The 15,000-nt window shown below is 33.8% G+C and overlaps 1 protein-coding gene across 1 annotated transcript in view; it reads left to right on the top strand.

The window, feature by feature from the left end:
- The window catches only part of LOC145252458 (sodium/calcium exchanger Calx-like), a 250,399-nt gene that overhangs the window by 176,274 nt on the left and 59,125 nt on the right, over positions 1-15,000 (top strand). Inside the window, exons 5-6 of the mRNA XM_080111872.1 lie at positions 10,089-10,297; positions 14,483-14,715. Coding sequence (XP_079967998.1) covers positions 10,089-10,297; positions 14,483-14,715 — 442 coding nt within the window. The remainder of the gene's footprint in view (positions 1-10,088; positions 10,298-14,482; positions 14,716-15,000) is intronic.

Below are 15,000 nucleotides of genomic sequence, written 5' to 3'. Positions count from 1 at the left end.
CACACACACACACACACACACACACACACACATATATATATATATATATCTATATATATGAAATAAAATGGAGGTGGAAGGACCTGGATACTCAACGTTTCGCCCGATTTATGCGGGCTTCTTCAAGAGGGATGATATTATTATATATTATATGTTATTATATATTGTATATTATTATATATTATTATATATTATTGTATATTATTATATATTGTATATTATATGTTATTATATATTGTATATTATTATATATTATTATATATTATTGTATATTATTATATATTGTATATTATATGTTATTATATATTGTATATTATTATATATTATTATATATTATTGTATATTATTATATATTGTATATTATTATATATATGTTATTATATATTATCATATATTGTATATTATTATATATTATCATATATTGTATATTATTATATATTATCATATATTGTATATTATTATATATTATTATATATTATATATTGTATGTTATTATATATCATTATATATTGTATGTTATTATATATTATCATATATTGTATATTATTATATATTATTGAGATGGATATACAAATTATGAAGACCTCATCTCAGAAGATTCCATAATAGAGATTAGTTTTAATATCCCACGTACACATTTTTTAAAGAAAATTACGGACATAAAAACAACTGCTTCAGCATCAGTTGATGGTTAATCTAAAAGGAACAAAAAGAAGAAGAAACACGTAACACATTTACATTCATACTGGCTCATCTAATCATAGGATCAACTGGACTCATGAATAAAAAAAAACTTGGCACATAAACCCGGTGAACCAAGTGCAAAAGAAATTCAAACAATTTCACTTGAAGGGACAGTTAGAATCCCAAACAAATATCTTGATTTGAATATATGAGATAGCTGGTGAATTTTTGGCCTCCGGTAGGATGACCCATCTCAAGCTTAAACAAATTAATAAGAAAATTTTGAAAAACAAAAACAAAAACAAAAACAAACAAAAAAAAAACAGTTTGTTTCCGATGTTGATAATTCCTACACAACTTCAAGCTAGTATGGATTATAGCTTAAAGCTAAAGGTCAGATACACAAACGCATATTAATATAGGTGAAGAAGCACATCCTTTTTTGAGATAACTTTGTTGATTTACATGGTCGTAGATAGAACACGGCGGATCTAGAGGAATAAACTCTGACCAGAAATCTAAACGATTCCATGGATAGCAGTAGTTTCAGTTGTACTCAACAATCAACCAATTATCTGATGATGTTACTAGTTGACTGAAAGATACTCACGTATGTGTAGCGATACCTAAATGCTTACGTAAAATACCTAAAGAGTATATCTGGCTCTACCTTGGTATTTAGCACTATTATATAAACTTTGTTAAATTCATTGGATGTTTTACCTCTGAATTATTGAATTCTATTAACCTGGAATAATAATAATAATAATAATAATAATAATAATAATAATAATAATAATAATAATAATAATAATAATGTATGCGTGTGTCTGTCTGTCTTTCTGTCTAAGAGAAAAGAAATTAAATGTAAGTTAAAATTTACAATCAAATTTATTGTTGGACTGAATACTCTAAAAAACAATTCACAAAGTCCTTATTTCATGGAGTTTCAAAGAATGCTATTGTTGCTATTCTTCTCATAAGCTGACAGAAAGAAATCAGCAAATTATATTTGTAGCAAAGCTAGAATTTGCTGGTTACGGCATTAAATGAAACTGCAATTTATTATAGGCATAAATTGCTAAGATGTACACGTTAAAAAAAAAACAAACAAAAAAAAACAACGAGTGAAAAAATCTAAGAAATGTAAATAAAAACAAACCGGGTATTAAATTGCAGCTTGCATGAAATCGTCATTTCTAATTAAGCCAACCATAGCGGAGGATTTGATCAATTCAGCTTCTTTTTGTGACACCCTGTACTAGTAAAAATTCAGTACAAGGGGCTAAGAATAAACTCACACCTAAAAAGATCGATGTACTATAAAAACAGAGAAAACAAATCAATGAATGGATCGTTTACAATGGGCATTAGATGATAAAATACGTTGATATGCCGTCTAACAAAGCGAATTGTTATCTTGCACATAAAAGAAAGAAGAAAAAAATATCATCAACGTTGTAGTTTTGAGCAGGTGTCATTAAAACAGTGTTGTTTTTTCAGGATACAAAATACAAAACATTAAATACAAAATACAAAACATTGAATACAAAATACAAAACACAAAATTAAAAAAAAAAAAAAAAAGAAAACGAAAAATAGTAATAAAAATATTTAAAGAATTAGCGATCGGACTTTATCATTGATGAAGAGCGAGAAGCAGGTTGTTTGTAATCGGTGCGTTTCCAAGGAAACGAGGACGCATTCGCGTTTGGATGACGCAGAATAATATAATCGTAAAATATAAACTGACAGCAGAAACAACCAAAAGAAATAAACTTCCGCTGCAAAGGTCTAAAATTAGATCAATTATTTTAATGACATTTAAAAAAAATGGAAGAATTTGACTAGATTGGTAATCCGTTTCGAGATGTGTCATTCATAAACCTCCCCAATGTTCAATTGTTTTGTTATTTGGGAGTTACCACTTATCAAGGTCCGAAGGCCACTCGAGGATAAGGGTAATTGTATGTAAAGTGGTAATGTAGCAATTGTTAATGGTGTAAATTGGGTAAAATTTGATTCTTTATTGCAGCTTGGAAAGACGGGGTGGAATTATTCAATATTTTTCACGAAATTTCTGACACACCTGTTGCAGCGGTTCGATATGAATAATCAAATTCTACCCAATTTGCATCAATAACAATTACTACGTAACCACCTTACATTCATTAACCCTTATCCTCGAGTGGCCTTTTGGCCTTAGTAAGTTGTAACTCCCAAGTAAAAAAAAATAATTAAAAATTGGGAAGGTTGATGATTGATAAATCCCGGAACGGATTACCAATCTAGTAAAAATTCTTCAATGTTGATTCAGGGAAAATATTCTTCAATTTTATTTTCGAAGCATGTCAAATTCCTACTAATAATTATAATCATCTCGGTAACGCAGGTTTTGCGAGCTAATGAAATATATCCAAATCGTCTGCATTCATTTTTTCTTCCATATTGCAATTTTTTCTTAAAAATTTTATCTGTTGCTGAAGAATGTTTTCAGTATGTGAACTAGAAGAATCAGCAAGCCTTTCTAGTTACCATGGTTTCAAATTGAAGGATGAGCAACTGCCATTAGACGCATTTAGGATTTCTGTTATGCAAAAAAAAAACAACCTCCCCCCCCAAAAAACATCCAAATCTTGCTGCAATTTTTAACTTCGTACTTATGTGAATTGAGATTTTCTTAAAATTATAAAAGAAAAGACTTAAAAATATTGAAAAGTTAAGAGTATGTATCTCTCACATTCGCCCACATATTGCAGCAGTAGTTAAGAAACACCAGGCACAATTGTCCCACTGACATTCAATATTATTATTCTGTACTAGACTAGCTGGATGCCCGGCGTTGCCCGGTCATACAATACATTTAAACATGATATTTTAATTTATGCAGACTGCGTATGTATTATTATAGAATCAATTCACTATTGAATGTTACATACTACGAGGAATAATTTGCACAGTTGACTAATTGGCAAAAAGATAAAAAATAATATTGATAATGTCGTTCATCAAATTCCGTCTGTGTTTGTTTATAATATCATGTCAGCTGATGTTTAGGCTTGACGATTTAAATTTAGTCTTTCTACTCTTATAGATAATCTATCATATAATAGAATTATATGAATTTTCTATAAATCAGATGAGAATGTTTACAGGGAAATATTTTACGTTACACCGACCAAAGTTACACCAACCAAGGTTACACCGACCAACGTTACACTGACCAACGTTACACTGACCAACGTTACACCGACCAACGTTACACCGATCAACGTTACACCGACCAACGTTACACCGACCAACGTTACACCGACCAACGTTACACTGACCAACGTTACACCGACCAACGTTACACCGACCAACGTTACACCGGTTTAACGTAAAATATTTCCCAGTAAAAATTCTTCATTTTTATCTATACGAGAAGAAAGACTATTTTTTAGATCTGATTTTTTTCGATTTTCGATACTTATCGGATTAATTTCTGTACAAAACATATCTAAGAACACTGCCAAAAATATAAATTACCTTTGTGTGGAATTTGCAAAAGGTAGGCTTAGCCGTTTCGGAATCTATGAGGAAAGAAAGTGACTTTTATATAATAGTAGAGATATTCAATACAAGAAATGTGGATTTATGTGAATAAAAATTCTCTTTATTATAATTTTTGTTTATTTTTATTTTATTGCGAAAAAAAAAAGACTTTATGAGTAGAAAATATTTATGTTTTCGTGATAGGTGTGTCGCAAAATTAAAAACAGAACAAAACATTGGCACCCTGTAAAAAGGTTGGGAATCACTGTTGTAAATGTTTTAATCTGAATAATCTAAATAATAAAAGGCTCGAATTCTATATCAGATAAATAGGGAAGTCTTTTTACTGCAAGAATTCTCCAAAGTAGGTATCGAAGATAAATGTTTCTAGTGACGTAGATTTCCTCCTGCTTGACGGTTTAATAGAAATGCCCGGATTGAGAGATATCAGGTCTTAATTTAGTGTGATTCAAACGCGACATAAACTTTTCCGACACGAAACGGAGGCATTAAGATAAATGGTTTTATAGACTTGCGAGAGATTTTATTGTTTAAAGTAGACAAAGAGGAGTTTGCGAAATAAAGGAATTAAGAAGATGAAAAGAAGCCGCAGAATAGATTTATGAGACAAAGGTGAGTAAGGAGAAAGAGGAAATATGCAGAGCAAGAAAGAGAGTCCGACAAAAAGAAAGAAAAGGTGAAAGAGGTTTTTCTCTTTGTCGGACCATTTTCCGAATTTTTTTTTTTTTCGAGTGAAAAAAGAAATTTCCCATAATAGCGAACGTTTTTGAAAATGGAAAATTTCTTTTTTCACCTGAAAAAAAAAAACAAAAAAAAAAAAACGTTCGAGACTCAGCATTCCTATCCGTCGCGGTTAATCACCTGAAGAAGACTAGATTATAAGTTGGCGGAAACATGATAAAACAACAACTATGAAGATGAGGATAACTGTGGGGTATATGGTTAGAAAAGAAGAAAAAACAAACCAGGTGTATCCGTATCGCTCTTTGGGAAAGAAGAAGGAAAAGATGGCCAGCGCATTTGTATACGCGAAGGGCATCTTGGGAAGGTAGAGCATGATGGGAGAAGCTTTTTTTTCTGTCTGTTCCTTTTTTTTCTAGATAGGAGGATATAAAAGCTGGGAAAAATTCCCTGCGGCAGCAGAGAGAAAAGAGTCGTGAACATCTTCTCTTGAAAAGAATTTCGTATTGCTGACGTTCGGATTGTGCGGTGTGACATTAGTGGCGAGAGGCCAGGTGTGGTTGATTGGAAAAGAAGAGGGCAAAAACGTGCTGTTGTCGAGAGAGTGACTCACTCCTTCCCGAACTCCAGAACCGAATCCTGATTATAACGCTATAAGTCCGCGGATAAATAAATAAATAAATAAATAAATACACAAATTACTCATCTCAAGGATTCCAATAAAAAATAATAAGTAAAGTAGAATTTTTTTTACAAACTCAATTACAAAATTAAGGAATATTTTAGCACGTATTTTTGGGATTTTAATATATAGAAAAAGAGCCTAAAAGGAAATAAACTTGATTAACCCATTGATAGTATCACAATAAATACTTAAGAAAAATCTGTTTTCTACGCCTCTCTATCATCTTGTCGTTATTTGTTTATTTCGTCATCGTTTAAATCCGCCATCTTGAAAGAAAAGGAGATAAACGGATATAACTCGAAACCCAAACGAAAAAAAAAAAAAAAATAGAGGACAGAAGATAAAGTAAGAATAATTGAAACAGAAGTCACGCAGAATCTTATTTTTTCTGCCTTAAAGAAATTAAAACGGCATAAAACACATGACGCACATTGTTAAAAGCAAAGCATTCGCTTCTCAACTGCCGAACTCATCGATCAAATTCTTCGAATATTTCGTATTCGTAGTTCGTTGCAATGATTGATGACAATCGGCAAAGCATGTACCGGAAACGCTGAAACGGAAGTTGCCGAAATACGCGTAGAATTTAGACGATTAATTCGTATCCAATAATGGTGCCAATCTCGACATTATGACTCCTTTCCCGGATCTCGTTGAGTTTCACAGCTAACTGAAACTTCCCACACTCTTACTTACCGGACTTGGTAAGAAATACAGAACACCCACACTGAATTTTTATCTCCCAGTGAGACGATGTGACATAAGATCTAAAAATGGGATTTCAAAAGCCAAAAGCCAACGCTGTAGAGGAGGAGCACTCTGGTTTGCAAAAAATGCTTAGTTAGGCATCGGCATTCTCTTATAGGGGCGCCTCAGGCGATTAGCAATAAACTAACCCATGCAGAGAATAAGCCGCCTCAGCAACGCCTACTGTCACTGTGACCCCCAGACTGTATCCAACAATTAGATGTAATGAAAATAATGAAGCCATCTTTCGACCACAACTAACTCTAACCACAACTCTGAATAAGTTTCATTTCTTTCTCGATGTGCCGTCTAAACTCAAACATAATTTCTATAAACAGCTTCTTTCCAAAAACTCCCGATGTGGACAACATTACCATGCGACTGCTTCTTTGTGGGCTACAATACGGCCATCTTCAAATGTCGACAAATAATTGTCGTAAATCGTCCTCATAATAAACAATTTTTTTCCATTCTATTTATCATTTTCAATCCTCTCAACATATTCTTCATCATTCAACTAATATCCACCCATTTCATTAACACTTTTCCTCGAGTGGCTTTTGGTCTTTATAAATGATGATTCATAAGTAAGAAGAAATGCGATCATTCGATCTACGCCTATAGCGATAACAGTGCTATTAAACAGTTTATATTCATAAACTGATAAAATTGTGTCCGAGATGGGTATATTTGTTGATGACACGACGCTTTATAATAGACATGAGGTAAGAACAAGTCTGTAGTGGAATGGACTGAGCCACCGATTGCCATGACTAATAACACCCTACTTGACTTATCTGGACTGGCCCCAGTCCTCTTTGCACTCATCCAATGGAGATCTGGTTTGTGCTCTCCCCACCCCCTCAATCCTTCCATTCTCCTTAACAGCTATTTTTGTTGTATCAACCGAGACTAATGCCCTTTAAAAATATTTTATATGTTTTTATATTCAGTTGTTGTTGTTGTTGTTGTTGTTATTATTATTATTATTATTATTATTATTATTATTGTTATTATTATTATTATTATTATTATTATTATTATTGTTGTTGTTGTTATTATTATTATTATTATTATTATTGTTATTATTATTATTAATGTTATTATTATTATTATTATTATTATTGTTATTATTATTAATGTTATTATTATTATTATTATTATTATTATTATTATTATTATTATTATTATTATTATTGGCTCACAAGAGGCTTTCACACCGTTCATAAAATATCTCTCCTTGAAAATAGCCTGTGATGTTCCCTGGAAGCTGAGTGACGACAGCTCTCCCCAGACTTCCAGTACTCTCCACCTCTTCCGATAGTCTTTTCAAATAAATTTGCATTATCACAACAGCTGCTTGCCATCGATTTCTCGTTGGCAGCGGCTATTGGTTATCAGTGGAATTTGAGTGGCAATAAGCCTCCCCAAGGTCCCACTTCTTTTCGCACTTATCCAGCGGAGATCTGGCCAGTGCTCTCTTCTCAGCCTTTCCTTCCTTCTTGACTCTACTTGGCTGTTTGTTCTCACTTTTTTTAGGGGTTCAGTGATGTGGTAATGGGGACGGGGGTGGGGTTAAAAACTTATAGATATGCGACTTCAATGTTCTTGGTTCCATGTGGCGTTTCATGTTTTGCCTCTGCAGCTGTTTGTCTGGTCCGCGCTTGTTGCTCATATGTGTTGGTCTCCACATTCAAGGGTTTTTCTTAATATTTCAGCTGTTTTCATTATTGTTGTTCGTTATATTTTTCCAGTCATTCCTCTAATTCCATTTTCTCCCATTCTTTTTTCAAAGATTTTCAGGATTGTTCCTAGTGCTCCTACTATTATAGGTATTATTTTGATTTTCTTCATCTTCCATATCCCTTTCAGTTCTCTGGCTAGCTCTGTGTATTTGCTTCGTTTCTCCTTTTCTTTGATATTCACCCTGTGGTCAGCTGGAACAGCAAAGTCTACGGTTTGACAGGATTTTTTTTCTTGTTAATTATTACGACATCCGATCATTTTGCTTGAATAGGTTTATCAGTATGTATGTCCATACCCCATAGGATTTTGTGATTCTCGTTTTCAAGTACTGTTTCCGGCTTATGTTTGTACCACTTGCCTGTGCATTCGAGATGCAGTTGTTTGCATAATTCCCAGAGTACTGCCTTTCCCATTTGGTCGTGTCTGTTCTTGTATTCCTTTTCGGCCAGTTTGCTGCATTCACTTACTATATGGTTTATCGTTTCGTCTCTTTGTTCGCAGAGTCTGCATTTGCTGTTTTCTTGTATTTTGTCAATCTTTGCTTTTATCGAGTTAACTTGTGCTGCGGTTATTAGGGTTCAGTTTTTCGGCTTGTGTGTCCTCTTCGCATCCGTGTCCAAGTGTTTTCGTTATTTTCATCTTTTGTCATCCTTATGAATCTTCCGTATAGTTGTTTCTCTTCTCATTTTTCTTTTCTTGTTTTATCCTTAGTCTCTCTGTTTATTATTATTATTATTATTATTATTATTATTATTATTATTATTATTATTATTATTATTATTATTATTATTATGTTCGTTAACTTGACAGTGTGGTGATGTTTTACACTGCTCTTTTTCACCCATGGCGCGAGCTTTACACCAAAGCTAGTGAGCATAGTCAAAGAGTCACTTAGATGGAAAGCACCTGGCGTAGAATGTTTGCTATGCCAAGCAGAACTGACTTCTGGAGTACGGTGATGTTGTACTTGATTACCATGAAGTTCAACTGTTTCTCAAGATCACCTGAAATTGAGCCATGAGCACCTATGATGATTGGCACGATGGAAGTTTTCTTATTCAACAACCTAGCAATCTCCACCCTCGGTTTCTAATAGTTCCGTAGTTTCTCATTTTTGTTTTTTTTAGCCTTATAAGTTGATGTCGTTTGAGCAAGCGACATCAATAATTTGAAATTCAATGGTCGTTTTGTTCACAATTACAATATGCGGCATCTCTCGGTAACACTGGACCATTAAATAACGTCCTTATTTTCTAATACCGTTTCTGGGAATGTTATCATTATTTACCCATTTCCGTAGTCATCATCAAATATTTCTCTGTTGTGGTGTTCTCTGGGGTTTGAGTGACAACAGGTCTCCCCAGATTTCCAGTACTCTCCACCTCTTTCGATAACCTTTGCAGATAAATTTGCTCTACCGCAACAGCCGCTTACCATTGGTTTCTCGTTGGCATCGATCATTGTCTTACACTAGAATTTGGGTGGCAATAAGCCTCCCCAAGATCCCAGTCCTCTTTGAACCCACCCAGCGCATGTCTGGCTAATGCCTGTTCTCTTTGGTCTTTCTATCCTCGTTAACCCTCCTCGATTATTTGGTGTAACGGCAGTTTATGGTGACACACACACAAGGGAGAAAAAACGGACGAGGAAGGCAAAGGCACAGGGAGTTAACACACACTTAAAAAACCAAAAAAAACCAACGTATTGAAAAAAAAACAAAATTTTTTTAAATCAATTCTTTTTAGCTTTAAAAGGTTAAAAAAAATTTATTAAAAAATTGTTATAAATTTGTTGTTTTATTTTATTTTTTATTCATCTTATTTATAATGTATTTTAAAAAATTAAAACTACCGTGGAATTTCCACGGGTTTTTCTAGTTATTATTATTATTATTATTATTATTATTATTATTATTATTATTATTATTATTATTATTATTTATTTATTTATTTATTTATTCATTCATTCATTCATTCATTCATTCATTCAGATTTTCCTCGGCATCCAGCAAGGAGGACGCGATGGTATCCATGACTCGCGGATCAGCCTAAAGTGTGAGACCCCGGACGATTTAAGTGACCATGGACGCAAAGCAGTCGTTGAATTCACAGCAAGTTCGTATGCGGTTATGGAAAATGAAGGAAATGTCAAGATCGGAATTAAGCGAACGGGTTGTTTGGATATTCCAGCTGTTGTCAGGTAAGTAGCAACTCCTTCCCGTCACCATCACAAACAACGCCTTTCCCTTCGGCACCAAATCTAATAATTTCTCTGTATTGCAATTGTGAAGATAACGTCTTTCTTAATTGCTTTAGCAAAACGGCCAGACATAAATAAAGGAGCACAGATAATAGAGATTACATTTATTGAAATAGTAACCCATTTTTTCAACGTGACCATACCAACGAAGTCTCCTGTTTTGTTTTTGTAAGCATCTCCCTTTATTTATATATGATCTTTCTCCGAGGTCATCAGACCTAAGGCATCGTACTATTTTCGTATCATTTCTCGTCATGCAAGTCATTTTCTCATGCCGTACTAGAGAGGTTCCACTTTCTATCATCACTTACATTTCGTAGGATAAGTAACAGCCCTTTCTCCTCTACACACATACCAGCACCAAATCTAATGATTTCTCAGTATTGCCTTTGTGAAGATAAAGTTTTCATCAATTGCTTTTACAAAACGCTAGGACATAAATAAAGGGTCGCAGATGATTTCGAATTGTGGTACAACCGTAGACTTCTTCCTATAAGCTAGGTGGACAACCGTATAAACGAATGGATTCTGGAGAAGATTGAACCATGCCGAAGACTGCTAAATAACCCCAGTGACAGGAAATTGCGATTTTTAGGGCCATGTTGCCAGTACAGACGGCCTAACAAAAGATCTGCTCATTGGTACAACCCCTGGCAAAAAAAAGGACGTGGAAAACCAAAAACAAGAATGTCAAACAACGTGAAGGACATCGAGGACATTAGCATGGCTGAGTTGGTCAGAATCGCGCAGAACCAGAATCAATGGCGACGATTCGTGAATAGTGTCACGCCTGGTCAGTAATGACTATTCCGTTTAAAGAGAGGATAATATAGATTGCATTTATTGAAATAGTTAATCATTTTTTCCAACATGACCATACTAACAAAGTCTCCTGCTTTGTTTTGTAAAGATCTCCCTTTATTATCCATATATGACCTTTCTCCGAGATCATCAAATCTGAGTCGGTCTTCAAGACTCCTATTACACATCACATTAGTTTTGTATCATGTGATGACATTCAAGTCATTTTCTCAGGTCGTACTAGAAAGGTTTCACCTTCATACACCATTTACATTTCGTACACAAGACTCTTCATTTAAGTGAAAGTGGTAACGCTCTGCTGGTTAGTAATAACAGAATTTCCTTGAATTTATTCAATCTACTCCGAACTCTTGCAATCAGGCTATCACCAGCTCCCCCCCACCTTTGCTTCAATGATATTTTAGAGTTCCAATTTGGACGGAACATTTTTCGGAAGAACAACTTTAAGGAAACATTTTTTGTGAAAAATTGTTTTTAAATTTATACTAAAATGTTATATGATAAACGCAAGCCAAATAATCTATATATTAATATGATAGCGTGTGTGCTATTTACTTTGTGTGTAACGTTTACATCCGAGTGACTGTCGTTTAATTGTTATAGACTTCCATTTCTTGTAATAAATAATTTTACCAAGAATTGTACATAAGTTTTCGTTTTAGTTTCGTTATAGCTGACGGAACTCAAGTTATCTATTTTTTAAATAAATAATTTATCAAGAATTCTTCATAAGTTTTGGTTTCAGTTCCGATTCAAGCTGTAATATGGATATATATTTTTTTGTTTTTGCAATCGCAACTTTATGATATATATATATATATATATATATATAAATCGATAGAACATTAACTTTATAATAAACTATTCGAAATCTGCAAGAATTAAAATATCATATTTAAGCGTACTTTACGACCGGGCTACGCCAGGGCGTCCCTGCTAGCTTAGATAAATACTTTTGTAGTTTTAACAAAAGAGCTACAATAATATTAGAGCGTCTCCATTTACGCTGAACGTCTACAGAATGCCAACATCAATATATTACATATGAATGAGTCCCCTATGGAATTTCCACAGATCTCGCTAGTGAATTCATAAATTCACAAACGAGATATTTTTATATATGTTTATAATGGAAGTTGACATCATTAGGAAAAACAGAATGTTAACATTCTTAGAATATTTGTGATTAATTATCCATAGATTTCTTTGAAATCTATGGATAATTTAAGCAATGTGAATCATCCACAGGTCTGAAAATCGTAATTAAAATTTTTCCAGACAATTATTCAAATTACATTTGATTGAAAGTTATTAAAAGTCAGTGTTCATTTGTTGGTTTAGAAGCATTTTAAACGAATAAGTTTATACACTTGTTTTTGATGAGCAGACGATAATGAGAAAAGTTAGTACCAAATCTTTAACGATTTTTTAAAAAGTTTTGTTGAATATATTTGGAGATGTCTTTTAGGGCTACAATTTTGGGGGAAGATTTTGGGGAAGAGCGGTTTTAGAGAAAAAATATAAATTCACAAAATATTTATATGTATATATATATATATATATATATATATATATATATATATATATATATATATATATATATATATATATATGGAAGAAAGTCCTGTTTTCTGATGAGAAAAATTCAATTTAGATGGCCCTGATGACGTCGAGCGATATTGGCATGACAAAAACATGCCCCTTCAAATTTTTTCCACATGTCATAGTGGTAGAGGATCCGTAATGGTATGGGATGACATTTCTTACAGAGGGACGAGTGAGCTCCAGGTGGTGCAGGGTCGTCAGACAGCAGTTGGTTATGTTAGCATGCTACAAAAAGCATCTTTGATGATGGATGGTCATCATTTGGACATTGAGCTTTCTACAAGAAAAGAGTCCATCTCTTGGGACATCCTGCATGCTCACCGGACTTGAACTCAATTGAACATGTTTGGGGATGGATGACAAGACAGGTTTATCGAAATGGCAAACAATATTCAACAAAAAATGAACAACGTGAAGACATCTTCAGAAACTGGGCAGAATCGCCCGCACCTAAATGGAAACCCTTATTTCTAGCATACCCCAAAGAATTTTTGAAGTCATCAAAAGCAGTGGAGATAGAACTCATTATTAAGTTTGATTGTTGGGTGTTTTCATAAACTTTTCATACACTTTTTGTACAATTTAATAGAATTTTTGTTTCTGGTCTTATAATTTTGATCATGCGTAAAAAGCCTAATTTAATAAAAATGTAAATTTAAAAAATAAATCTTTGGAATGTAGCTTTTTGTTTCCATAACCTTTTAGATTGTAGTATTACTAACCTTAAGTCTGAAGAGTTTAAAATTTATCCTTAAAAGGAATTTTTCTTTTTTTTAAAGATTTTTAAGTGGCCTTAAATTTTTTATCAGCTGTGTATGTATTCCATTTCAGATCAGGAGTGAAAGTCAGCCCCAGAAGCTTGTTAAGACATGGAGCTTCCCCAAGACTAGAGCCATTCATATCAATTAGAGCGTGATGTTTTTATTGATTCTAGTTAGTAATATGTGCATACATATATGCACAGAAACCATATTACGTAGTTTCATTTTGAACGCTGAAGTGTAAACGTCACTAGAATATCACTAAGGTAACGGAATTTCAATAGCCTCATCTTCGTAAGAAATCAGATTAGATAACACACACTCTCTTTCGACCATATCTCACACAGCTGTGGCACATGCAGTCCCGTTATTTTTTAGACATATACTGAATATGCGTGCCTATGCATGTGTTCTACGTCGTATTAATTGGATTCTTCAGACTACTGTGTTTATCTTGAAAGTTATTTCAATAACGTCTCGGTCGATGTAACCTCCGACTTTTGGGGGAAATTAGGAATCTTTCTGTTGAACTCAAAAATCTTCAGGGAATTTCGACCCGAACCCTTTATTTAATCCATGGAAGTTGTATGCCCACAATTCCATCAGTCATAACTGTGAAGAAGCCCTAAGCCATTCACAATTGTATTCTGATTATTGCACGCACTGACGATTGAACGTTCAACCTCCAGAAGAGTGTAATTTTACAACTGAATATACCAAGTACTTTATCCGCTACACCACATATCCTCGCGGCTCAACAAGATTCACCGAAGAAAGTCGGGGGTTAAATCGACAGAAACGTTGTGGAAATATCACTCAAGAAAAGACCAATAAACCGCAGAATCCATATTATAATACAATTAATATACCCTCATCTAAAATCTCCAAAACGTGTTCTACATTTGTAATAAGTGATTTGATTTTTTTTTCTTTACAGGATGGAGACGTGCGACGGAACGGCCGAAGCAGAAAGCGATTATAAACCAATCAAACAGACGCTGACCTTCGCCCCAAACGAAACCATCAAAGAGGTCAACGTCGAAATCATTGACGACGACGTGTGGGAACCCGACGAGTTCTTTTACGTGAAACTCTACGTGGATGACGAGACAGAAAATGTGGTCATCGGCAAAATAGCTATCAACATGGTCACCATTATCAACGACGATGGTCAGTTTTTTTTAGTCTTACACATTTATGCAGTATTTTGAAAATTAATAGTACTTTTTTTTTACAAAGTAGTCACCACTTATCAAGGTCCGGAAGCCACTCGAGGATAAAGGTTAATGAGTGTAAGGTAGCCAGTGATACAATATCGTCGTAATTGTTAGTAGTGGAAATTTGGCAAATTTGATTACTTAATGGAATAACTCATCAAGAACTTGTTTACATTGGACTTGAAGGCAACCAAATTGTAGTCAGCTGGAAAGCTGCGAACCGGAACAGTTCCACAGG

Source organism: Euprymna scolopes, chromosome 29, assembly GCF_053919585.1.
Source record: "Euprymna scolopes isolate OS-2025 chromosome 29, ASM5391958v1, whole genome shotgun sequence".
Taxonomy (NCBI): domain Eukaryota; kingdom Metazoa; phylum Mollusca; class Cephalopoda; order Sepiida; family Sepiolidae; genus Euprymna; species Euprymna scolopes.
This window is presented reverse-complemented; position numbering and strand designations above follow the sequence as displayed.